General features: G+C 41.3%; 1 protein-coding gene across 1 annotated transcript in view; it reads right to left on the reverse strand.

Moving 5' to 3' along the window:
* Positions 1 to 4235: 4235 nt before the first annotated feature.
* Positions 4236 to 27145, reverse strand: part of LOC146589628 (KAT8 regulatory NSL complex subunit 1-like) — a 49692-nt gene continuing 26782 nt past the window's right edge. The window contains exons 5-14 of the mRNA XM_085315923.1: positions 22524 to 22654; positions 18613 to 18817; positions 17143 to 17308; positions 15802 to 15966; positions 13478 to 13647; positions 11954 to 12075; positions 10975 to 11029; positions 10299 to 10411; positions 7454 to 7682; positions 4236 to 6420 (exon numbers count right to left, since the gene is read on the reverse strand). Coding sequence (XP_085172049.1) covers positions 6121 to 6420; positions 7454 to 7682; positions 10299 to 10411; positions 10975 to 11029; positions 11954 to 12075; positions 13478 to 13647; positions 15802 to 15966; positions 17143 to 17308; positions 18613 to 18817; positions 22524 to 22654 — 1656 coding nt within the window. The 3' untranslated portion in view covers positions 4236 to 6120. The remainder of the gene's footprint in view (positions 6421 to 7453; positions 7683 to 10298; positions 10412 to 10974; positions 11030 to 11953; positions 12076 to 13477; positions 13648 to 15801; positions 15967 to 17142; positions 17309 to 18612; positions 18818 to 22523; positions 22655 to 27145) is intronic.

The following is a 27145-nucleotide window of genomic DNA, read 5'->3' on the forward strand; positions in this document are numbered from 1 at the left end:
GCGCGCGCGGCGGCGGCTGGGGCGGGAGCGGGAGGGGGGATCCCGCTGCTCTGCCTCCCGCCCTGCCCCCGCCCCCTCCGGATAGCCTCGGCGAGCGCGCGCAGCCTCGTCGCCCCCAGTGCGCGTGCGCATAGCGCGGTGGCGGCCTCGCGCCGGCCGTTGGCGCCGCGTCACCTGAGGGGGAGGGCGGCTCGCGCCGGCCGTTACCGCGGCGTCGYGCCCTCACCTCAGCGCGGCCGCTGCCGCCGCCGCTCCCTCACAGCGCGGCCGCGRGGCCTCGCGGGGGTGGTGTGCCTGCTTGCCCGCGGTTCAGCCTCTGCTGCCCTCACGCTGCGCTCCTGTACTGCCTTACTCCCGGTAGGTCTGGGCTGTGGAGACTGCAGGTGTGACCTCCTTTCTGATCCGATATATGTCGTCCTAGTAGAGAAGAGTTGGATACGTAGAGTGGAAAACTCATTTTGTTCGGTTAAATGCACCCTGACACTCATCTCATGCTAGCTGGTGGCAGTTGAAATTCCTGATAATACCATTATAGCAACAGATTTCTGCTGATACTGTAAATAAATCTGTGTGGCTCTTAGTGTTTGTATTCTCTTGCTGTGGAAAGAAAGATGGTGGGGAGCCATTTACCCTTTTGTATTTGCTACTCCAGCTTAAGGGCAGCTGACAGCAAAGCACCCGACCTCCATACCAGATAGCTGAAGGACAGCTGCAGAGATGCAGCCATATTTGTTATTTTTTTCCCTTCTGTATTTCTGAAGACAGTTGACCCACTGCTGTAAGGACAGTTCTTGCATTCCTGAGCAGAGCTGAAATGAGTCTCAGCCTTCAGACACCAGGCCAGGCTGCTTGTTCTCTAATTGCTACTGCAGRATGTGGTGGAGTGTTAGTGCTAGTGAAATCTCTGGCACTGTGGTTGCATGTGTTGTTCCTTCAGTGGCTAAAGCTTCACATAGAAGAGAAGAACCAGCGTTGAGTAATGTTTTGGGGGGAAAAAAAGGAAATGGAAGACAGGAAATCAACACCTTAGCCTTCAAAAAGGCTTGAAGACGGATCTTCCCCATCACACAATTATGATAACTGCTGAAAATGACAAAACATGTATAGGATGATAAGCTGTYGAGCCCTAAGTTTACAGATAGCTCTTAGTTCTAATTCACTACTGCACCTCAGCTGGRAAGGGCAGGAGTTTCCAGAGTCCCTTGACCTGCTGGAAGGGGAAAGAATTACATGTACATAGGGAAACAATAATGAAAATACCATAATCCAGAGCAAGTCATTAGATGAGTTATAGGGAGACGAAGTATGTGTTTTTTGCAATCTGAGTCACTTGAACTTCAGTTTGCTTCACAGCATGGCCTAGAGAAAACTGTATTCATGCAACTTCAGGAGGATGAGTTGCTGCAAAGGAGTAGAAAAGCTTTTTGAGAGCAGAAATTCCTGAAGTCATAACTGCTATCAAGTTCCTCAAATCTTRGAATCCTGGTGATGAAGGGGGAGGAACTGATGATGAGAAGGTGAGCAGGAAAAAAAAAGGGGGAGGGTAAGAAGGAAGAAGTAATTGTACAGCAGTGAACTTTATGTTCACTAATATTTTGTAAAAACTCTGAGAAGAAATGAGTTAAGRTTCTGTTTTTTATGACTGAAAAGGCTAAGGAAAGAATAGACCCAGCAGCTTGCAGTTGGCCTGAGCAAGAGCTGGCACATTAGCATAAATTAATTTATGAATGAACCCCTCCCTCCCAAATGAGACAGGTATAGCTGCCGCTGTGTAATCTACACTTCCCTAGCAGAACAGAAAGAGATAAGGGAAATTGAGCAGAACCAGCTGCCCTATGATTTCATGCGTGTATGATTTCATGAGGAAACCCTTCTTTGGGAAGGTACAGATAAAGGAGGAAAAAAAGCTGAAGTAAGTAGAGGTATTGCCAAGCCTCAAAGACCTAGACTTTTAAGAGATGAACACAAAATGATCCTGAGAATCGGGCAACTCTTAAAAGAGCGTGATCCATGTGGATCTCTGAATTTGCCCACCCCCAAGTTCCCAAGACTCCCAGGATGTCCCACTACCTGTTCCACTTGCAAAGGAGGGACTATCTTCCCCTTAGCTGCTGCRGTACGTGGATGTACTGCTTCAGCAACATCAGGAAATCTCTTTCTTACCTGGTAAGCAGAGGGAGACTTCTGTTGCTTAGGGAATGCATTGGTGGATGATCAAAACCTGTTTTGATCTGTAAGGTATCTTTAATGTAGTCATTATTTTAAAGCATTTTTGTAGAACAGGTAAAGTTTACTATCTGGCAGTCATGTAACAGATACTCCAGTCTGGTCTCAGATGCATTAAAAATTCAGTGGGAGTCAGTGCCATGGACTTGAGGGTAATACTTAGCTCTAATCAGGCATTTAAAGACAGCAAACACTTGAAAACATGAGAGAGCAATAATACTCCTCTGAACACTATGCCATCTTCCCTCTCTTCACTGCATAATCAGCACCTCGACTGAGCCAGCAGTCAGACACATGTAAACTGGATTCTTGGCTGTAGGGGTCATGTTCTAACATTCAAACACAGGCTCAGGGAGAGCAAGGTTAATATCTAGAGTTGCCCTAACAAAAGAGGGGACAACTGTTTTTGACAAACTACCAGTAACAAGTAGATGTCAGGACTCAGCCAGAACACAACTGTATGGAGATGTTTTTTAACCTGGGATCAAATCCAAGAACTTGGCTTTCCATTATGCATGAAGTACTTTGGTTTAAATTAACCTTCCAGAGTTTTAACACTTTAAATAGTCTGGCTTAGACAAAAGAGTCAGTTCAATTATGTAAGTTTGATGCATATGACGATYAGATGTCATTAAAAATAGATTTTAGAATAATTCTGTAAAACTAGAGCTTCTAAATAGAACCAAAACTACTTAAGACAATTCACCCTCTTCAGCTGTACTCAAGAACCTGGTAGAACTTCAAAGTTATTCAGTATTTTTCATATGAATGTGACTAATACCAACTGCCAAATATGTCTAACTCTATCCATGTGAAGCCAGACTAATTTATCTGTTTAGGAAGGAAGTGTTCATTTAACAGGTGTAATCAATCATACTGTATGGTAAGTGCTTTCAAAAAGTAGTACACTAATAGAAACCCGCAAATACACAAAAATGAAATTCCGATAGTTAGCAATGCATAATTAGTACCTAGCTCTTACTGCCTTGAGGGCAGAGGGCAAGTTCAACCTCACCAAGTTACTAAGTTACTAAGACAGCTTAACTGCCTATTTAGTGCAATACACTTCCCACGGCAGAAAAGGGGATAAATCTGAGTGTAGACTGACACATGAAGTGTGGTCATGAAGACACCCACAGCAAGAACAGCTTAGAGGAAGGGTGCTTCTTCACCTGTACATATGTTGTTATTCATCATCCGAGTGGCAAAGGAGCTACGGATCTGGCTTCTTACAACTAGGTTTGCAGGATAATCTCTGCAGTGGGACTGAGAGTGAGTAAGTTCAAAATCTTCACAAAGCATCTCCAGCGTTAGCTTTGCCAAATTCAGTTTCAGTGGGCCACTGAACATCTGAGTATTTTAACTTGAACGACATGCTACTTTTTGCTACCAGCTGTCACCTATGACACCAGGCATGAAGGAGCATTGCCCATGTCTCAGAACTTTCCTTCATGAAGAATGGTAAGAACTCAGTTATTTAAAATTTCAGCTGATTTTATCTTTCAATGGTAAGAACACCTCCCTATTTAGAGACTCAGCCCTCAACGAAAACATATGGTATAATCACGCATCATGAGCACTAGCTCACCTTTAAAACAGGTAAAATCTTTAATAGATTTATAGCCCAGCCTTCAGGTTTCAATAGTTAAAAGCAACAAGAGCCAACTAGCCAAATGCCACTACACTTGGGCATGTAACAGCAGTCTGTGGTAGTAGACTAGTATAGTGTTAAACTGAATAGTTCAAGAAATGGAAATCTTCACTGTCTGCTCTTATCTCCTGCAGAAATCTCCCCCTCTGAACAGGGCTGGATAGGCTGTCTGCTTACTTGCCAAATGTCTCGTATTTTGATATCTGGGGGATGGAAAGTTTGGCAAGAACCAGCTGTTTTAACTGCTAACATCTAGTTGTATCCTCAGATACTGCAGACCAACTGAAGACCTATACAAACTGGGGCAGCTGTACAAAATCAGATGAATCAACAATAATGAACACATCTGTAGCAAGTGTTCACTGCTAGGTACATTTAAAAGTTTTATTTATCATTTCATAATCACATTTAGTCCAATGTACTTTTGAGTCATTATGAAGCAATTTTCCCACATCCCCTTTTTAAAGCACTCTAGCCTTGATTGAATCTCTGCTAATCTGCGAATTCAACCATTCAAAACAATGCAGAAATTCAAAAGTGACAGGCAAAAAAAAAATCTATATAAATTACACCAGACTTTTTATATAAAAGAAAATTTAGTATACTTATATGCTTCACTCCTATATTTAACGCTAGCAAAGTAAAAAAAGATGAAGGTGAGTTTCTCCAATTTTCACATTTTCAAATCAACGTAAAATAGCAAAGTCCTTGGTCCACTCAAGCAGTAACAAGAASGTGCACCCATGTGTGGCAGTGCCCACTTAGTTTTAGGCTTTTTATTTTCTTTTTGAAGTGTCTATAATTTTGCTCCATGCATACATGTTGCAGTACAAATGAGATAATTACTTCTGCCTGCCAGGCTGCAGCTACCCATTTGTAGGCTGTGGGTAGTGCACCACTACAGCAGTGTATTCTACATTTATTTAATATTCTGGCAGCAACCAAAACACTCATCAGAATCTCAGTACCAGTACACTGCCTTCACAATTGTTCTGTGGTATTTCCATGGCCCCTGAGCACTCCAACACAGAAATAAATACTTGTAAGGAAGGACACTTCTAGAGATTAGAGAATGATGAGACCAATCAAACATCCAGAAATCTAAACTTAACAGATCCCATTTAAAGGCAGCAAGGCAAGTATATTCCATAACAAACTGGTAATAGAACTTTTATTTTTTTTAAGCTCTAGAATGTACAAGAGAAACATTCTTTGCTTAAGAATTATTTTCAGCGGAAAGATTTAGTCATGCTGGAACATATCACTGTTCCTGGTTAACTTAATACAGTTCCAAGTCCTTTTAAACAGCAGTATTGAATTTGACACGTTCTGACAGGACACCTATCACACCTGCCAGTATTCAAGAGCATTCCCTGACAACAGCTTACTGCCCTGCTCACCTTGAAGCAGTGGACAATTTTACATCCCTTTTACAGAATATTCTTCCCCAGCTGTATTGCTTTTCTATGGCTTGTTGCTAAAATCCCTGAGACAATAGCTTCTCTCCCAAGAGAGAAGGAATTCTGAAAAAGTTGCAAAAAAGTTGTATTCATGCTATCATTTTTTTTTACAGCAAGAATACTGTAAGACAACCATTATGAAATGGACCTGCAGTTTCTTTGAAGAAAGCTGATACAAAACTTCAATTGTGCAAGGCAAGGGGAACCCAATTTTCACGTATTTAAGAATAAACAGTAACCAGCACTAGTGAAAGGCTTTCTCCTTCCTTCTTCCTCATCAGGCCTTCAGTTCATACCTAATTCACAGCAAGACTTCCTTASACCTTCTGTGGCATTTGTAAATTGATCTCCAAGGGGGTGAGCACTACCTGAAACCTGTTCACATGCCTGCTTCTAGGCACTAAGCATCCGATGAACAACTGGTATGCTTTAGYACACTTTCAAGTGTTCAAGATCAAACAATTCTGTTTCCTTTCTGTCACTGGAATTCCTTTTACCCAACTCTTTTCCTGTGTATTGCCCAGTATTGCTGTGTCTGTAGCAGCACCTAACCTTCTTCTGACAAGGCAGTTGAGCCTTGTTTTCCGGAGCTGATCAGAGACTGGTCTTTCTGAACAGCACCACCCTCTCAGAGGGCCAGCTCTGGTGCCTAAACCCCTCCTGGATCTGGGAACATCACCTGCCGAAACCAAGTCTCATGCCCAGCAGTGCCACCCTGCTACTGCTCTGCTGCACCAGTTCAGCAGCCAGCYTTTTGATACTGAAGCATGAGCATCTACCACTTCATACACCCCTCAGGTCAGGTTTATCTTTGTTGACAAGCTTTCCTGGGTTGCACTGCTGGACCATGAATTCTTCCATGTTTTTATTGCCATCTGTTTGCAGGTGTGTACTCGAAAATTGCATCTCCCTGAAGTTGGATGTAGCAGTGTCTACAGAGGTTGGTCTGATGCCCTGTTTATGGCTAGACACCCATGGTTGAAAACCAGCCTGTTTACAGCTATCTTCCTTTGACTGCTGCAGAAGAGCTTGGTATGCAGCATCTGAAAGCGGAAACGTGCGAGGCTCCCAAGGTTGTACGTTCTGTGGAGTGAAAAGAAGAGAAAAGGGAGAGTTTCAGTGTTGCTGACAGTAAAAGCCTAGAATCAAATAGCCATCTATTTCTTCCCTCATCTCCTTAAAGAGCAGCAGATTCAATCTAGAAAGCTAGCTCTAAGTTTATCAGGGTCCCAAAGCAGAGCCCAATTTTAAGATCAAATATTGTGAGCCATTCACAGCATCCCCAGACAGGTTTTCCACCTGTATCAAGACTACTGCTTTGCCAGTTCTAATTATAGCCATTAGTTTGTATAGTCTCCCTAACAGAACAAGCTTCCAAAGCAAATCTTGCGCCCCCGATACTGAAAGTCCATATRGAGGACAGATCTGGCACACTGCATTACCACCACCTGTATGGTCTTATGACAATACAAGTAAGTGTTAAGACCATACTTGTAAGATTTCATAGGACCATCCATAAGGACAAGAAGGAAGTTCAAGTCCTCCGGTAGCTTCAGAATTTAATCTGCAACAAAGTTGACTCCTCCTGTGAAAAAAAATGTAGTAGCCTATGATATAGACAACTGTCTGAACAGATTGATTGTCATGTAGGTGACCCAGTCCCACTCACCAGGAGGAATCTCAAATTCCTGGTCAATATTGTTTTAGAATGATTTAAACTATGACATAAAGAAGTTCTTTATTCCACTCTGAATCATTTAACTAACTCAAGTCTCTGCAGAGATACAAACTGAACTATCCTTTGAGTAGTATGAAGCTCATCATGCAGTTTTTATAAAGCTTACTTTATATGCCAGTATAAATGTAACTAACTGTTTTTAGAAAAACACAGAAGCTGAAGCCAGCTAACATTTACATTGACATAACTTTAACAGTTACCTGCTTGTACGTAATTCCATTTCACACTTGTTTTCAAATTTCAKCTCTTCCTAGCATTGCTTTTGCATACCAAAGCCACAATATCATACTGTTATGACCACTGTCATTGTTTTATGTGATTAACTCTGCAAAACCCAGGGGACTAGACATAAACAAAGCTCTCCCAGAGGAACCTCACCCATATTGCTTCATCTAACGTATCCGGGCAAGATCTGGCGCCTTCATTGCAGGACAGCACTATTCTGGTCCTACTGTTTATGGAGAGAGACTGCAAATTGTTGCAAGTCTCAGGACTGTGCAAGCCAGTAGAAGAGTGCATATACAGATCATTAAGGCAATTAAGTCCAGTAACTGGAGATGCTGGCTGAGGCTGCCCAGTCCATTGACCATCTACTTTGTTGGAGGACCTAAATCAAAGAAATATTAGGAGCACAGTTAGTTCCAACATGAAACTCAAACAAAAATAAGATCACTGTACAGTGAAAAACAAGCAGAAAAACAGTTTGAACAAAATCACTGTCACCTCTATACAATAAGATTATTATATTGCCCAGCTAGTGCTTTGRCTGAATTGCCCCTTTTCTTCTATCATCTCTTCAAAGAGCATCTCACTGACTTCTTGGATAATTGTCCATTTCACTGATGCTGAGCATGAATAGAACAATTAAGCATTAAGATAGATTAAAATCTCGGTAAAAACCGGACAAAAAAAACCCGACACACCAGCTACCAGAGACAGAACCACTGGAACTGAAGTTACGTGGGGGTACTCCAACATTCTTTCTCTGTGTTACTGCAATATTTTACCCTTTTTTCAAAAGTGAGAATTACCAATGATTGTGTGTCATTTTGTCTCCCCACCCAACTGCCCAACAACTTGTGAAAATTTCAGACAATTTCAACTTTGACAGGGAGGCCAGAATCTCAAAAATATGAAATTCTGAAATTAATTCTGAAATTAATGAAAGCAGACACACACATGTACTAGTGCCCTCCTGAAGGAAAAACAGAGAGGAATTCTACTTTTATCCACCCATATAGCACATATATACCTTTGGACCAATGTAGAACCAATTGTCCTTTTCCAGACAATAGGCAAAAAATGTAAGGAGTTATAGCAAGTGAATGGAAAACAACTTCCATGCAGGGTACACAGAACAGGTTCTATCAGAGGTATTAATAAAGCCAGAGGAAAAACCTTTGGAAAAAGAATTAGGAAGTTATAGCTCTTAACACAAGAGACTAAGGTTAGTATGAAGGATTAGAGACCTTCTGGGCAGGCTAGACATCCACAAATCCGTGGGCCCGGATGGGATGCACCCACAGGTACCAAGGGAGCTGGCAGATGTTGTTGCCAGGCCACTCTCCATCATCTTTGAAAAGCGCTGGAGAACTGGAGAGGTGCCTGAGGACTGGAAGAAAGCCAGTGTCACTCCAGTCTTCAAGAAGGGCAAGAAGGAGGACCCAGGCAACTATAGGCCGGTCAAGCCTCACCTCCATCCCTAAAAAGGTGATGAAACAGCTCCTTCTGCATGTCATCTCCAGACATATGGAGGAGAAGGTGATCAGGAGCAGGCAGTATGGATTCACCAAGAGGGAAATCCTGCTTAACCAGTCTGATAGCCTTCTSTGATGGAATGACTGRCTGGGTAGATGAGGGGAGAGCASTGRAYGTTGTGTACCTTGACTTCAGCAAGGCCTTTGACACTGTCTCCCCTTAACATCCTCCTAGAGAAGCTCAGGAAGTGTGAGTTAGACGAGTGGACAGTGAGGTGGACTGAGAACTGGCTGAAAGGCAGAGCTCAGAGGGTCGTCATCAGTGGCATGGAGTCCAGGTGGAGGCCTGTGGCTAGTGGTGTCCCCCAGGGCTCAGGACTGGTTCCCATCCTGTTCAACTTCTTCATCAGTGACCTGGATGAGGGGACAGAGTGCCTCCTCAGCAAGTTTGCTGATGACACCAAGCTGGGAGGAGTGGCTGACACACCTGAGGGCTGTGCTGCCATTCAGAGGGACCTGGACAGGCTGGAGAGCTGGGCRGAGAGGAACCTCCTGAGGTTCAACAAGGGCAAGTGCAGGGTCCTGMACCKAGGRAGAAATAACCCYAGRCACCAGTACAAGCTGGGGWCTGAWCTTGTGGAGAGCAGCTCTGCAGAGRAAGACCTGGGAGTGCTGGTGGGGGGCAGGTTGAGCATGAGCCAGCAATGTGCCCTTGTGGCCAAGAAGGCCGATGGTCTCCTGGGGTGCATTGGGCAGAGTCTTGCCATCAGRTGGAGGGAGGTGATCCTGCCCCTCTGCTCAGCCCTGGGGAGGCCTCATCTTGAATCCTGTGGCCAGTTCTGGGCTCCCCAGAACAAGAGAGAGACATGGAGCTACTGGAGAGAGTCCAGCGCAGGGCTACAATGATGATCAGAGGGCTGGAGCACCTGCCCTGTGAGGAACGGCTGCGAGAGCTGGGCCTCTTCAGCCTGGGGAAGAGCAGACTGAGGGGGGATCTTATCAATGTGTACAAGTACCTGAAGGGAGGGTGTCAAGGGGACAGGGACAAACTCTTTTCAGTTGCCCTGTGTGACAGGCCAAGAGGCAATGGGCAGAAATTGAAGCACAGGAAGTTCTGCCTGACCATGAGGCGGAATCTCTTCCCTGTGAGAGTGACGGAGCACTGGCACAGGTTGCCCTGAGAGGTTGTGGAGTCTCCTTCTCTGGAGATCTTCAAGGCCCACCTGGCTGCAACCCTGTCTACCATGCTCTAGGTGACCCTGCTGAGTGGGGAGGTCRGACTAGATGATCTCCAGAGGTCCCTTCCAACCTTACTGATTCTGTGAAGCTGTTCAACATCATTACTACATGCTATATTTCTATTCTGCTGGTTAGACTATTTTATCAGTGTTTTTCTGTTGCATAACAGACTAATTATATGAAAAAGTGACAGGCACTTAAGAACCACCTCTGAAATCTGGATATCTGTACAACTTAAAATGAAGAACAAATAAAGTTGTCTTCTGTGTCTGCTAGCAAGACTGTACCTGCTTCCTCGCTTATGGCAAGCGGCTGGTGCCCAGGAATCCCACTGGGCTCGTTCAAGTTCTTCATATTTGGAGTGATGACTCAAGTACATCTCATCAGAAGTATCCTCCAACTAGGAAAAGATGTTTTTGTCTGAGTACTTAGAGCATGAAATCTTGCCTGCAAGGTAAGACTACTGTTCTAAGAATACGGGTAGGCAATACCTAACACATTCAAACCATTTGGGAACCAGCACGCACATTTGGAATCACTACTTCATTTTTATTTTACTTTTATTTTTCATTACATACTGAATTGGGAACTTGTCAGCCTAAATTCTCAGAGACAGAGGCAGGCGCTTCTATGAGCCATACAAATGGCCAGTGCCATTAAATCATCTACAATTAGAATATTTGTTCTGCCTGCAGCTAGCAATAGTGACACACAGATGACTCGTAACAGCTGGCATCCCACTATGATCCTCAACTCTGACACCCTTCACTGACTTAAGCTGCAACTGCAGTGCATGTGTGGGCAGTGCTGAACAGTATTTGATGTGCTGACTTTGCTTACTGGGGCCTTAAGAAAGGCTTTAAGAAATAGTGAAGACTGACTATAAACCTGTTAAAGTGCCATTTGCACATTCTTAGAGTGGCTACATGCTTCTGAGACAAACTGACAAAACAGCGTTCTTACCTCAAAATCCATTTGACTGAAAGGCTCCAGTTCCCGGAGCTGTACTATCCTCCAGCTGCAAGAAACAACATTCCACGTCAGCACAATAGTATCTGCTTTGCTGGCATCTGGCCTGGCCAGTGCCCAGGGCCTCTGGCCTCTATTTTGCTTTCATTTGGACCTAGACTGTGTCCCAAAYTCAGAAGTGGGTTTAAATAGCCAAAGCAATTCTGAAACCACTGAATATCTACTTTACTCTCAAAATTTCTTAGTAGATACCCTAGTACTTCACCATATGTAGATCTTTTAAAAAAGAATTTTCTTTCCCCCCAGAACTGTGCCACCCAACAGCATGATACCAGAAAAAGTGATCAAAGCAGTCTCATTGGTGTCTTCATGAGCTTTGTCATTTCTGTATAACTGGAATTAGGCACATTAGCCACTACAGTGTGTCTTCTCCCACAAAAATACTCCAGCCTATTGCATAAAACCAGACTCACTGCATGCTGGCCGTTCCAGWATACTAGCTGCTACACGAGCAGCCAGGGAACAGCAGAGAACTGCATTCCTCAACATATGCTTCAGTAGTCTTTGCCCTTGACCTCCAGCAATACACAGTTCTTTCAGTCTTCAGAATGGGGAACACCACTCTTGGAAACACCAATATGAGAAAAAGTTAACTTCTTGGACTACGTACGCACTGGCAGTTAAACAAAACCTCAACCTCCCCTACAGGCAAGCACTGCATTTCCCAGGCTAGCTTGACAAATACCTAAGAATGAATCAAGAACTAGATGTCACTTAAAGGAAAAGACCTGTTTGGTACTTACATTTAAATCCAGGAAAGACTAATCACTTTTTTTTTTTAATCCACTGGGGTTAATTACTTCATGCCCTTTCAAATTTTAGCCCAAGAGGAACAAGCTTTCATTACGCATAACTAGAGCAATTTCCTCATGTCATCTAAACAAGAAAATCATTAAGCTCAATTTGTRAATACCTTGGTGTCACAATCTCTTTGTACTGAAGCTTCTCCACCCGAGTGGCTGCTGCCATTGATGCTGGGATCACAATGTTATTGATGTCATAGGAACATTCCACTTTTCTTCTTTTTGAGGACTGCTGTAATACAGAATGATGAGAAATCCCTTAGAGGCAGAATACTGATGTTAGTACAAAAGTATATTTGAATGTATCACGGAAAGCAACTTCTCCGTAACAGCAAGTGCAGTAGATTTTTTTTATACCACTYCCACTGGCTTCCGATTTTTTGGTCACATCATACAACCTCCAAGGTTCACTTTATTCCCATTATTTAAGTAAAATCAAGGAGCTTTACTTGTTTGCTTTGCGAAACAAGGGCTGAAAGTAGAAAAAAACAACACTTTCAGTAGGAGGAACAACACTTTCCTAATGTTTGCCAACCCCAAAATGAAATTGTTAGTAGCCAAAAGGTCTGGTGTAATTTATTACTGATGTGGTTTTATATAAAAGCCTCCRCAGACACAGGAAAATGCTCAGAGGCAGCCTTAAAAATCTGATTAGAATCACAGACTCATAGAAGCTTTTGCAGAGACTGTACCTTAAGGAAGAAAAGCTAACAAGGCAAGCAACCAACTCAGAGTTGACTTAAAATTTCTGTACAGAGAGGGAGAACAGCAAAGAAGGCATTAATAATGCAGGAGCTGTAAAAACAGAAGCTGAGTAGCTGCTGGCAGTGAAACAGGTGTTGCAGAGACTGTAGGCTCCACACAGGACTCACTGTCCCCTGCTTCTGCAGGAGTCCATGAAGRTCCACATAACTACTGTGTCAACCCCCATGAGAAACAGCTAAAGTCCAAAGCAAGCCTGGAGTTGGTCAAACCTAGAGAAAGCCTCTATGCTGGGACAGGTCCGCTTCTGTCGCACTGGACCTGACAATGACGTATTAGCAGAAAGAGGAAGGGAATACTGTCAAATACAGTAAGTCTGAACCGCTGGCCTTCAAGGTCTCCTTTGACAATATGCTTCTATATGCATTGAATAATTCCTGGTTCCCCAAGTGGTTATTGCAAGATATATTTTTTAATCCTCTCCCACTTTTAGAAAAACAAGCAAATTAAAGATCATCTCTTGACTGATGTTCCTGCTTAATCTGAGGAAGTCCACAGCAATTGAGTTCTCTTATTATTTTTAGCTAAAATAAAGCTGTAACATTGTATGTTTAAAGCTATGCACTTAAAACAAAAACAAACAATCATACAGTATTAAATTCACAACCAGCCAGTCTGGTTGGGGAAGCAGTGCTGCAGGCACCTAGTCAGCCAGGTGCTGCCTCAGGAAAAAATGAAGCTAGTAGTTATTACCCTTTATAAATAAAAACACCAACATCTCAAAATGCACTTCCCAGTAGTCCATTCACAAGCTGAATTCCCAGCAAGTCTGCAGCCCCCAGGCAATGCTGGATAAGAGCACTGCTTGCCAGTGCCTCTAAGGCTACTCCTGCTTTTCAGATTCATTTGCCACAGCTTTTGTTTTGACTCACCATTGTTGAGCTGCTGGTGAAAGGGATTTGGCTGGAAGAAGGGGTTGAAGTCTCCGAGTACAAGGATGGCRAGTGGTGCAAAGGACTGTATCTTTGTGCCTGAGGACCGGAAACAGGAAAGCTGTGACTGCACGTTCCTTCAAGCTGCCTTTCCCCTTTAAATAATGAAGCTGTTAATAAAATGTGAACAGAAAACAAAGGTGAAGTCAGACTTAAGACTGTTTGGTGAAGTTCCTACCCGTAAGTACACTAAAACCCTTCTGTGCAGAATACTGACATCAGAGAATAAGTGTAATGCAAAATGCAGAAGCTGCAAATGAAGAGTCAGGGCTACACAGCACTGAATGTATTAGCTCAAGAACATTACTTTTGTTGTGAGTTCCCAAACTGAGGTGGAAGGGGAAATAAAAATTTAAACCAAAACAAGACTTCAGTCCAAAATACAACTACTTAAAACAACCCCCAAAACAACAAAACAATGAAAATCTTTCCTTCAATGTAGAAATAGTCAAGCTGGTCCCATTTCTAACCACCACTCCAGTGGCAATTCACACTGATTTTAAGACAAATATACTCTTCTCTTCAAAGTCCTATAGCAGTTTGACATACTTCCCCCCCCCCATCAGTTAATTTCTTACACTTTCTCCCATTTGTGACTGGGTTCTTCCATGCGGGATACCACAATGGAGCCATCTTCCAAACCACTCCATGCTTCAGCATTCACATCTTTCCTAAAAGATCTAGCTCTTCTATGAGGCTCTTAGTAACTTAGAAGTATATAAAAGTTATCCTGCATTACTGCACCAGCCACTAGAACATGCTCTTCATAGTAGGTGCCCATACTCACACAACATAGTGCCCGTAATAGCTTTTGTGCAGTTTCCTGGCTAAATATTTGAAAAGGAAGGAGGTATAGAAAGGCAAATTAGTTAAATGTCAAACAGATGCTGCAGCTGAAACTATTTCAAAAAAAATCAAAATCTGATCTTTTAATCCATACTGAAACGCAAACAATCCTTTAGTGATGACATTCAACAGAAGATCAAAATTATTTGGCCTCAGTACACAAAGAGGTATGCCATCTTGTTTAATTAAAATAAGAAGGAAAACTATGTGCTCTCCCAACTCGGATTCAAACTGAATTATCAGTTGCAAGCATACAGGAGGCAGACCTTTGGCAAAACAATCTTTTGCTGGAGGAAAAACACAGCACCACTGGAGAGGAGCCATGGTTAATCTCTGAAAAGAACAATCTAAACTAGAACATTATTGAAAACAAGATTCTACAGCCCACAGTAAAAGTAACAGGAACTGAAGGCAGGAGGAGCAGTCAATAGACTTTATATTGTTGTGTTATTTAGGCATCTTCTAGCAGGTTCCTTATATTTGTTCAACACCAATCTGTTCTATACTCCCTCATTACATTTCAAGCTGATTATGGAAAGGATGATATCTCCAGAATTACTCTCTTAGAGGATAATATCCCCCTCCATTCAAGAGAAGCCTCAGCTTTAAACAAGTTTAACCTGATTAAAGCTTGTTAAATCAAATTGCAGCTCAGGACTCAACTGACAAGCACACAACCTGATGCTAATGATTTACTTCCAGCAGGTTGGGGTTGGTCAGGTATTTCAAACTGCAGTTTTATGTCCCATATCAGAAATGTCTAGCTGGCAGTCTGCACTTTATATAACTTTTTAAAAAGTAGTAAAAGGCATGCTTTTGTGCCAAATAAGGAAAGCAAATGAAACACCGACTCTAGTTCATTAAAGAATTAGGATATTTTTAGCAGTTTCCTCTTGCTAACTTGAAACTGGTTTGAGACTTCTGTTACTCATCTTAAACTTCTGTAGAGCATTTTAACAGCTTCAAGTCTAATAGGCTGAAGAAAATGAGACCTTACAAATGAATAAAAGCAGCATGCAACTGTCAACAGTAGCCAATTGCTATCACAAGAGGAAAAAAGATGCCAGAATTTTCCAGGCAAATACTGACCTATGCTATTTTAAAATAAAGCATCATAAAGGCTTCTTTTTGGTTAGCTTGTTCCTGTAAAGGAAACATGGAGAATGGTGAGGTTTTCTTTGTTTTAAATCTCCCTGAAGCAAGCATTTGTGTGTCCTTTTAAGGTGGTCAGAATTTCTAGTTTGTAAGATGCCGGACTCTGTCACTTGCGCATTATTACAGGACAGAGTTCAAGATTATATTCTGTTGGAAGAAAGGGACCCACTTACTCCATTGCATCTTGATTGGTTGCCCTCAAGTACTGGTTAAAAACTCGTATTTAATTCTACAACCTCATCTCAAAGTCTTGCTTAACTTACTAGGGGCAGACAGAAGCGAAGAGTGTAGCTTTGGAAGCAGGCTGCTAGCTGGATCTTCTTGCTTTCCAAAATAGGACATCTTCAGAGTCGTGAATTTACAGCTCAGTAGTCTATGCAGTTTATCCTCTCTCAGTAAGGTTTGAAAGTGTAAGTGGAGAGGGTTGCCTGAAGGTAAAAAGAACAAGTTATTCTGGTAAGCACAAATTTCTTATTTTTACATACCAAAAAAGTGCTGCACAAATATTAATAGCAATTAACATCTGCCAGTATTTAGACAAAACAATGAAATGAGCAATTAAAAAAAATAAAATAAAAGCATGGTATATTGCAGGCTTTCTCTCCCCCTTAATACAGAGTGATCAGGGATGTGCCTGTCCCCAGAACAGTAGCCTCTGTCCTGGCCCTCTGCTCTGTTACAAACTGAAAACCAGAACCTGACGCTCTGCCATGAAACTTCCTCACTCTTGCACTATGACTTGAATCCTGTGCAGCTACATTACTTGGCACTGGCTGGATCTTTATCTGAGAAGCTTTAAGGGAGCTGAGAGGTGATCTTATGCTTGCTTGTCCTTTTTTTTTTTCATTTAATAAACATTTTTAAAAATATGCTTTCATAAACACATACTGAAAATAAAGTGTATTCCTCTGGGTTCCCTAACTTGCTCATAAACTCCTTAATACACATTTTTGCTCCTCCATGGTTAATGGCACTAGAGGTGCTACAGTCACTACCATCCTTCAGTTACACAAACTGATACTGAACCTGTAAGATTCTAACGTGCTAGAGAGTGTACTTCACAAAATAACCACAGAGCACATCTAGAAGGCCAGAGTTTTAAATGAAGAGTGACAGAGTAACTGTCAAAACTCAGCGATTTCACATTTAAAACAGTGTCAGAGGTCTATGAAATAATCAACGTACTGTATGTCAAAATCAGCATGAGATTTGAAGTCTGTCAAATAGCTCTGCAGGGCAGAGATCTAAAAGGAACTTACAATAGGTGTGCTACAAGTTTACAAGGTGTGCTCCTCGGAGGAGGCACAGAGAAACAGTTCTAAGGAAATAATCTATTCTACACTAAACTACAGATGGCAACTGCCTCAGACATGAGCCAAGATCGCATGCTTTGCTGGGCTCAGGGATCTCCACAGACTGCACCCTTGTATAAGGATGAAGAGGCTCTGGCTGCACTGCAGAACTTYAGTGAAAGTTTTCTGTTATTCTCCAGAAGCGTGCTTAGAATTTGCACTTTAAACCTGCTTGTTTGTGAAGAGTAAAGCAGGTCAGCAACGGTAAAATAACGGATCCTGTTTCACATTATGAAGATGTAATCCACCCACCGTGAGATAAGGAGAGTATGGGATGGAAGCCAGAATCCAGTAGTGCTATACGCTCTCCTAATGACATGGTATCAGGGTCGACTGTCTGGACAGAGGTTTTACAGCTACACAGGATGCAAGAGTTGGGCCATTCACAGCTGCACTTCATGGTTAGAGGTTTCAGCGGCTGGCAGGAGAAAATCAGACATTTAAAAAGGAAAATATTTTGCACTTTAGATTTAATAAATGAAATTGAAGCTGAGATTCAGTATTTCCAGTTTGCTTTTTATAGATACACTAGTCTTCAATTCACTGAAACCAAAGTCAGATCCACAGGGTGAAAAATAAAATGAAGACCTAGGGTCAATGTTAGAAAACTATGTAAGAGTACAACAGGCCCTCTCTCATTTTGGCTATGGATGAATTGCTATTTTATCCAGTAGATATACTTGCATCTCTTATCTCCATCAAAATAATTAATTATATGAAAGGAACACAATTTTATGTTACTCTTATTAATATTGCCAAGCCAAAATACTTCCTTCGCAACTCCAGTAAAGCCGTAATACTCTATCACTTTCTTTCTAAAATTTCAAATTTCTTCACGCCTTTCCGCCTGCTGTTCTTTCTCATTTTCCCTTAAAGACTCTTCATAGCTGTGCTGCTTGTTCTGTACAGTGGCTGGCTTCAGTCTAAGGCTGAGGTATCAGTAAGCTACAGCTGAAATTGCCCTGTCTTAGGTCAACTATTCTTTTCCCTCATAGTTGCTAAAATGCACTCCTCCTGGGGACTGGGGAAATAATTTTTAATCTTAAATTTGCAGCCTATTAATTTCTGTTACTCTTAAACCAGTATTTGAAGTTTTAAAGGCAAACAAATAAGGTATAAGCAGCATAATGAACTGTTTTGAAAACCGATGCATCTGACCACATGTTCTTCATTTGTCATAATTAATATATTTAAACATACTGGCTTAAACATCTTTTAAATATCTGCTTCAGTAACTCACTGTTTCACAGCTGGGTGTTTGACAGGTGCTCATCTGATCAGGTCTGGTAGCTCAGTGTGTAAGTGATAAGTCAAATCACCACAACCCACTTACATTCAGTCACATACCAAATTCCCAAGTCTTAATTTTTCAGATTTTTTTTTTTTCTTTTGACAGTTCCAGTGTAATCAACTCCAAGAAATAAATGGCAGAAGGCTGCTGCCCAGACTAAAATTTCAGATATGCTCTGGTCATCATGACTCAGAAAAGCAGCCTAATTTTTTTAAGAACTGAAATTMAGTTTCTGAACCACAGTTAAACAGAGGACAACTCACATCATTCTTTGCATATTATCTCAGAATATGAGCTTTAAAAAAGAGCTCAGAAAACTTTGGATTAAGAACAGAATCCCATGTTGACATTTTTTGCTAAAAAATAAAAGCATGCATTCTAAGTAAACACACTGCATAGTTTCATAACTACAAGGCAAATCCTTCACTTACCTTCCTGCTCAAGTGAGACACAGAGGTAGCTCGGACAAGCTTGCGCTTCTTGTATTTGCAAATAGGGCGGATTCTAGCAGCAATGCAGGTATTGTCCGATACAGATGATGTAGGAACAAGGCTATTAAGCTGTTTTGGTTTGCCAAGCATCTCTTCAGCGTTCAAGCTGATCTGAGAATTGCTGCCGGAGGAGCCAGTGTGCAAACTGCAAGTAAATGAAAAACAACTGTCATTACTGCAGAGCAAGAGAGGTAAATCGCTGTATTGTGATTGTGGCTGTGCTGCCTGATGCCTCCTCAGTATTTACAACAGCAGCTAGTGCTTCTCATTTTGTTCTCATCACGTTTTTAGTCTTTGCTAAACTGTATCTGTTTAAGAGTATATAACTTTCTGCATATTTCACTGTCAGCAYGGAAATAGATAACAAAGGATCTTAACAGCTATATTTTCACTAGTTAAATGCGGAAATTCTCACAGCAGAGGCAGTAGCCATTAATAACACACATTCTTTCTCCAACAAAGACCTTTTAACTGCTATCTTTTTATAGAAAGTGAAGTACTGTTACCGGGCAATAAATTAAGCTGCTGATTGTAAACTTAGACAGTGCCAAATATGATTCCATTTCTCTGTTCACCATGGTTATAAGGTTTATATATATATGTATATATATACACATATACATATATATATATATAAAAACCTTATATATAAAAAAATCCTTATATATAAAACCATATATATATAAAAAAATAAAAAAGTTTATATTATATATATATATATAAATAAAAATAAAAACTTATAACCATAAGTTATATTCAATGAATAGATATAATTTTATTGCCTCAGCGTACTCTTCTACCAAACTAACAGTAAAAATAGCACCTTCTTAAAAGACCTTCTCCTTTTGTACTTAGTCATGCATTCATAGTAGCGGTAGGAAAGCTCATTTATTCATTATCTTTGTTAGTCCTATACAAGCGTGATAATTTTATTTTTCTGGTTTGAACAGCAAAAGCTCTACTAAAACTACAAATGTAAAATCTGTATTTTTATTATGCGAGCAAAAAGGACTAGCTGGGTATTCCAACTCCATGCTGAGCTTGTAGGACTCGCTGTCACAAATCAATGTCACCAAACAGCCAACCTAGGTGTTGGCTGGCAATGAGGCTTTAAAACAAAAAACACTTGTCCCCAAATTCTTCACTGAAAAGTTGCTGATTTACATATAAAGTTAGATCCTTCTACAGCGTCATCCATTTGTTTTCAGTTCCATACTTATCAGCCAAATGCTATCTAACTACATGCATACATGAGGGAATGTACTTGTAGAAAAAGGGCAAATTTGAAACTCTAAATACAACACCTCCAGTTACCTCATAACTGCACAAACTAGGAAAACAATGAAGTTTTATTGACAATTAAAAAAAGGCAGCAATGCAAATGAAAGTGTGAGAAATACTTCGCATTCACGTTCCATAAGTGAAACCAAACTAATTATATAAAACAAGGTAGGAAAAGCCCTTAAAAATTTGCAGCAGAATTGCATAAGACTATTCCCCCCCAACAGTCTCATTCTCCCTGTTGCCCTGCTCTATGTTGCAAATTAGTGATTGYTGTATGTATTTTGTATGTGAGCAATTACAAACCAGAGTAACTTCCACACAGATAGCTTGGACAGGGAATGAGGAGGGAAGGCTTATTGTAACATGACGTTAACTCCCAAGCCTGAAAGAACTGATGCCTGCATTATACAAATAGGCCATCCCAAAATCTGAAAAAAATTATCATTTCAGAATAGGTTGTAGCCCTACATACCAGCCATACTAACACAAGCAACAGTTTGGAAGCAGTTTTAGCCCAATGATGAGCCATAATATAATTTGCATTACAAATCAGCTATAATTTCTAGGATTTCCTAGTATAATACACATCATCTTATACTTTGATAATGATCCTTAGCATCGCTTCTGTCTTGCGATGATGCAAACCCTATTGCTCGAACACAATACATGCAGCTGTTTCCCTATATTCGGACTGAAGATGTCGTGCATCAAGTCTTCAGTGGGGCCTGATCTCCTGAATGACATCTTTAACTCAAGAGACTGGACAGGCAGAGGAGGCTTGAGCAGCTACTACGGCTCAAAATCACACATGGTCAGTTTGTCATCCCTGTCAGCTCCATCCAATACGTGCCATTAACCCTGGCACATCAAATGTCATACCTGATGGAGTTTTGTAATTTATTATTTCACAAGAACTAACAAAATGTTCGCAAAGTTTATTGCGCAGAAGCATAAAAATGGTTCCACCTCAAGCATTAAGGTTGATGTTAGCTGCATTAAAAACTAAAGTTTTTAACCCTAACCCTAAATGTTTCCTCTAGAAAGGAAGAACATTAAGGAATGTTTTCTTTAAATGCTGCAAAGACTGTAGACATTCATTTGAAAATAGAACAAGCAGCATACAAGCGTTGTCTTAGTGAATGATACTGAATTGCATGATCCAGGCTTTACTTTGACAGAATAAGCTAGTCATTTAGACAGGCATATTCCTAATAAAATTATTAAATATAAGATTACATTAATGTAAAAGTAAATAATACACTTGCCTAGTAATCAAACAGAACTAAATCCAAATCACAACAAAGACCAGCAATCAAAGAGCATTTATTTGTCTGATCCATCACAACAAGCAACCGAACCAGGTGACAAGACTGACTTTGGGCAGGATTAGTCTTGCACTAGAACAGACAAGAATTGCACGTCCCTCCAGCTCCCGACCTCCGGCAGCTCTCCTTGCAGAGCACAGGGCATGCTAGCCCAGCGGGGGAACTGCCTCACCGGCCAGTCTGTACTCTGTTCCCAAACACAGCCACCAAGAACAGCCCTGAAGTGCCCTGTACATCTGTTTTAAAAAAGCACCGTGAAGTTTCCTGCAATCTGCAGAAGCGACAAATGTTTGCAACACTAACATTAGCCTTAAATCCCACTATTTTCCCAGCTATTAGTCTATTGGTCATTAGCTCCTGCTTTCGCACCACGGGACCGATCACTCCGGACAGACAAAGCAAAGCAGTGGTTTTTCAACCTGTTCACACACAGCAAACACACACTACTCCTTTCAAGAACAGAACTTCACTAACGTTACTTTGTAGATTTAGAGATGCATGTTCACCGACTGCTTASGTTGGATGTACACCCCAAAGAATGAAACAGAATGATAGTGAAATGAGTGATTGTATTTGAGAACACTAGACAACAGAAGGGAAGTTCCTAATTAAAAATTACTCCCCCACCACACACACACRCACATTATTGAGTAAACTGTTTATTAGAGAGATTCCTAATCAACTTTCAGTTCTCCATTAAAAAGTCACAAAGCTGAATTCCAGGTAATTCTCCACCACCACCAAGACCAATAAGCTTTACTACTTCACATACAAAACACTGATAAGCAAAGAGGTGTTCTACATTCTGCGCACAGCTGACTGAAAAAGCTGAGAAATCCAGTCATTAGAAGAAATTTGAAAATTGTATCACCAGGATGCTGTGCATCCTCCTCCTATCCTAACCTAGACAAGTAAAGTACATTTTGGCCATCCATTTGTAAAAAGGTTAACACCTTCCAATAGGCTGCCTACACGACATGCAACATATACATATTTGCCATTCTTTGTTGTTTTTACCCCCCCTTACAAAACAGATCACAGCTACTAATTTAATATTCATCCTTAAAAAGAAATTCCCTACTGGAATCCCTCCCAACAGGCATGCACACTCATTTTCATTTTTCACAACATGAATTGTACACAGAAAGATCTTTTACCTAAAAGATCATATTCTTAGCCACTATCACCAGTGCCTTAAATACAAAGTTATTTTGATCAAACTATAGGAAAAGGAGAACTGACCAGTTAAACACTCCGTTGACTTGGCGGGGTGACGCGGTGCAGGCTTTGGGGAGTCCTGGAGACCCACTGATGGGGGTACAAGAGGGACTTTGACACATAGGATTTCCTAAAGACTGCGTAAGGCCAGAGCTCTGCAAGAGAAAAAAAATCTCAAACTCAATATCCATTATCACCTTAAGCTTTCCTAAGAAGAGTGTGAGTAGGGGAGAATGCCAGAAGCAGATTAATCTAAGGAACATTTTGCAATTACAAATAACATTGAACTTGAGCAGGCCCAATGTAATCGTTTGCAATTAAACAACTTAATTTCAATTAACGTTAGTCTAAGTGCATATTTCAAACACATTATGAAATGTCACAAGAAGTTACAGAAGAGCTTTCAGTTCTCTGTTTTATAAGCTGGAATCTATTTTTAGAACAAGACCCCCTAATTTTTGAGCTATTTCACCTTCTCAACTGGATAAATAAAGCTTATGCTGTAGTAAAATCACCAATTTCATAGAAACTTCTGAAGTTCTAACGAAACACTAAGATTATTTAAAAATATTTGACGGATCACACAATTATAAACTCATTGGACATATCTGAAGTGTCAAGGCTAAAATACTTCAGATTTCCACATCACTAAACCTCAGTACCTTCAGTTTATTGCATGCATATGCCTATATTAATGTTAGTTAAACAACAACAAAGAACTCAGATACAAGAGCAGCGTTAGCTCACAGTCATACAGCTTTCCTCATGCTGTACTATCAACATCACAGTTTCTTCACTCGAAGGAAGTGTCTTTACAGGTGCACAGAATTCTTTCAGCAGGCACACATACAGCTGACAAAAATAAGAGGTTTTCTTCCAAAAACACCAACATAAATATATTTATCAGCCACAACAAGAAGTGCTTAGAATTCACGGCAACATGATTGAAAAAACAGTCTCTACTGCACAAAACCCACTTTCTAGAGTGGCCATTTGTGAACAAGCTAAAACATAACAGCTAAGTATAAACTCATTTACATGAGCACTACTGACAAGAAATCATCACTATTGGAAATAGTTTTAATACATCTAAACACTTGAATTAAAAAAAAATAGTAATTTTGGTTCCACTAATTATTCTGATACATTCTGGCTGAGTCTCACACCTCTAAAACTGTTCCCATGGCAAGGTGAAATCTAGATTTTTTTGCCCTTTTTTAGTGGAGAACTTTGTTGTTGCTCCTTGCCTCTTTAAGCACTGTATGCTACTGAACACAAGAAAAAATGTAGAAAAGAATTATATTTTTTAAAGGAACAGAGGAACTAGTTTGCATGCCTACCTGAAGGCTACACTGATCCTGCTAAGTCTCTGGAAACCAGTTTCCCCTTTGTTCACATCCACCACATGCCCTGGCAACACATTTGTCTGAAAYGCAGCACAAACATACCTGGTCAGACCATGCAACGTGGAGTTCTAGTGCTCACTGCACACAGCACCTACTACCRCTACTACACGGCGCTGCAGTGCRGTGCCTGGGTTCTCCTCCCTACCAGCACAGYGGAAGCCTGCCCACTTCAAGCACAGACTCTCCTTGCTGAGAGGGCAGCAAACCTCCAGATTTTCAGGATACAGYCCATTACTTTCTGCACAGTGCCTCATCACAGGAGAGGACACAGCAGAAGCCTTGGAGCACGACTTCAAGACATTATTCCAGCTACCATCAACACCACCTACAGCTCATCCTCTTGCTGGGGTGAACCCCGAGAGTCTGGTCACAGTGTGACAAACTAGTCTGTGCAAAATTCTTGATTGCAGCAACATTGCACTTGCAGCCTTGAAAGCAATGAAGTTATGCTGCGCCTATCCTCCACTTCCTGAAGCCGGCCTGCAGCCCTTGACCATCTAGTCTCCCAGCCACAGTCCGTTCAAGTCTGTAGACCCTTGCTCTCACTAGAAACTAATGAAAAATGGTCCAAGTATTCTGCATAGCATTATCGAAAAGGTTGTGCAAGCAGTAAAGAAAACAGAACTCATCTATTTGCAGAGTGTACCTACAACTACATACAGATATACACAACTGCATAGAAATYGCAACATTACAGGCTAGAAATCAGAAGATTGGGTCATAACAAGAATGTTACACACCAGAAGAACTAAGCAAGAAATTCTGCATGCCAGGGAGTCCTGCCTGTCTTCTGCTGCAGATCATAGAATCACAGAATAGTAAGGTTGGAAGGGACCTCCGGAGATCATCTAGTCCAACCCTCAGCATAGCCCATAGGGGGATTGAACCCGTGACCTTGGCATTAACAGCACCACGCTCTAAGCAACTGAGCTAAACCTGCCCCCYGAAGTCCTTCTTGAGAAATAAGGAGCTCTCCGATGGTAMTGGAAAGTAGGGGTTTTTATCCAGTGTGAAAAACAAGCTCTACTACAAGCTGGACAAACRAAATCTGAGAAAGTGGTCAGAGCTTGTACAAGCCATCACTGGCTCCTACTTCCTCCCTTCTGAGAGGAGATAAAAATCAGGAGTTCGAGTTGCCTAATGATACTCTGTWAAGTTTGTTCTCATCCACTCTTCAATCCCAAGCACTTGCTTTGCCATATCCTCCCATCAAGAGTCTTGTCTTTTCACCTCATTTTCTTCTAGGACACATTTAACTTATCACTTTAGAACACGGCTTTATCTTCCAGTGTCCATCTTTTATTCAGGAAGCCCTCAGAGGAAGTGGAAGAAAAACACTGTATTAAGGAGCCTTATCACAGGAATCTCCCTTCTGCACCTGCGACAGCATTGATTATACATTCCTCATGCTCCTRGAATGGAGAAGTCTTAGCCTCCTAGAAGTGGGGTTAGCTCGAAATCAGTAACAGATTCATGGTGACACACAATTTTTAGGAGTTAAAAAGGAAAAGGCTGCTTGTGGGTGACACTAAGCTATACCTGGAGATTTTCAAAAGGGAAGGGGTAAATGGACAGATTAGTTTTAGACTCAGATCTAGAAGATACAACAGGAGGAAGGGAAGAGAGTAGAAGAGGGCAGGTGGAAGAGGTGAGGAGATCACTGGATGATTACTCCACTGATTTTACTGACAGCTCTCATGTCATAGTATGACAGTGACATGCATCATTCAAGTCAGGAAAAAAACACAAGAAAATCCTCTTCATTCAAACATGTCACAGATCTCACTGTATACAGTCCCCACTGAAGTCTTGGCTGCAGAGAGCATCCTATGATGATCAATAAACAAACCTACTCTCAGGTAGTTTTGGAAGAGACTAATCTGTTATACTGAGCTAACATTCGATTTTATATCTCCAGTGCATTAGCCAAGACGTGATGCACTGTCCATTAGCCTTTGTTCAGAGATGGACATGAGATTAGGAGCAGCTCTGCCTAACCTGGCTCAAGTAGAAATTCAAAGTAGCACAAATTGCTTTTAAAATGTCAGTGCCTGTACTTGCATTTACTTTACCTGAACTCGCTTGTGCAGTGTGTAGCAAAACAGGAACGTCAGCAAGGTATCAGGTGCTGAGGATGCAGGGGCAGCAGAGAAACAACTCTGGACGTGGTGCACACTGCTTGTTGGAGGCATGCCAGTCTCAGATCATCCCAGCTACTCCCACAGAGATGCCCACTGTGTTCCAGACCTTAATAGGCTTTTCTACACAAGTTGGATGCAGCAGTCTGGACACTGTCAAGAATCCTGCCCTACAGCTAAGACAACCACGCAATCTTTATAGTTCTAGAGATGTAGCCTTAATTCCAGGTTGTTCCCAATCCCTAACACATCCATGTTATGCATTTGCACAGAGGGAGCACCACAGATGACAATTTCTCAAGTTCCCAGCAACAATTCTGCACAGAGATTACCCTCTCAAATTCAAGGACTACTACTCTGCTGTGTTGAGCTGACACTATGAATTACAAATCACAGGGGACCTGACTGCTGATTATACTGAATTTGGCTCTTGATTTATGAAACTGTCACTCCAATGAGAGAAACTATGGACTGATGAGATAGCTTATACAAGGCACAGAAATTTCCAAGCCCTGTTAGCTTCCAAGTATGTGTGCTTGAGCCTGTTTTGAAGTGCAAAACAAGTCAGAAGTCTGTAAACTGATGGAGACTGGATTTTTGGAAAGAGCACAACATCAGTTATCATGCCTTTTAAAGAGCTAATAACTTCTATTTGAGAGCGCTTCTGCACCTTCGGAATACTTTCCCACTGTTTGCAACATCTGATATGAGGCACCCTGAAATCAGATTTAGTTGTGGAATGAACAAAGGAGAAAGCGGACAGAACAGACTTCTGTATACATACCAGCGTCATTCTAACACTCAGGACAACTTTACACAATCAGGTTGAGGTGTTTAGATATAGTCTACAACCATACTGACATCTTTCAGCTTCTAGCAATAGCCAACTGTTTTCACTTATGTTCACAGGTTGTATGTTCATAAGGAAGTTGCCACAAATTTTGGAAGAACAGAACTTTAAAGTCTTTTAGAAACAGAAGAATTCAATTAATGCATGTGAACATTTTGAAAACCGCACATTTTTCACTGTTGACAGGAAGGGGAAAAATGTTAACGAGAAAAGGAATCTTACTAAAATGTGAGATATTTCATTAACTCTAAS

Source organism: Rhea americana, unplaced genomic scaffold (genome assembly GCF_003343005.1).
Source record: "Rhea americana isolate MKP2758 unplaced genomic scaffold, rheAme1 scaffold_443, whole genome shotgun sequence".
Classification (NCBI taxonomy): domain Eukaryota; kingdom Metazoa; phylum Chordata; class Aves; order Rheiformes; family Rheidae; genus Rhea; species Rhea americana.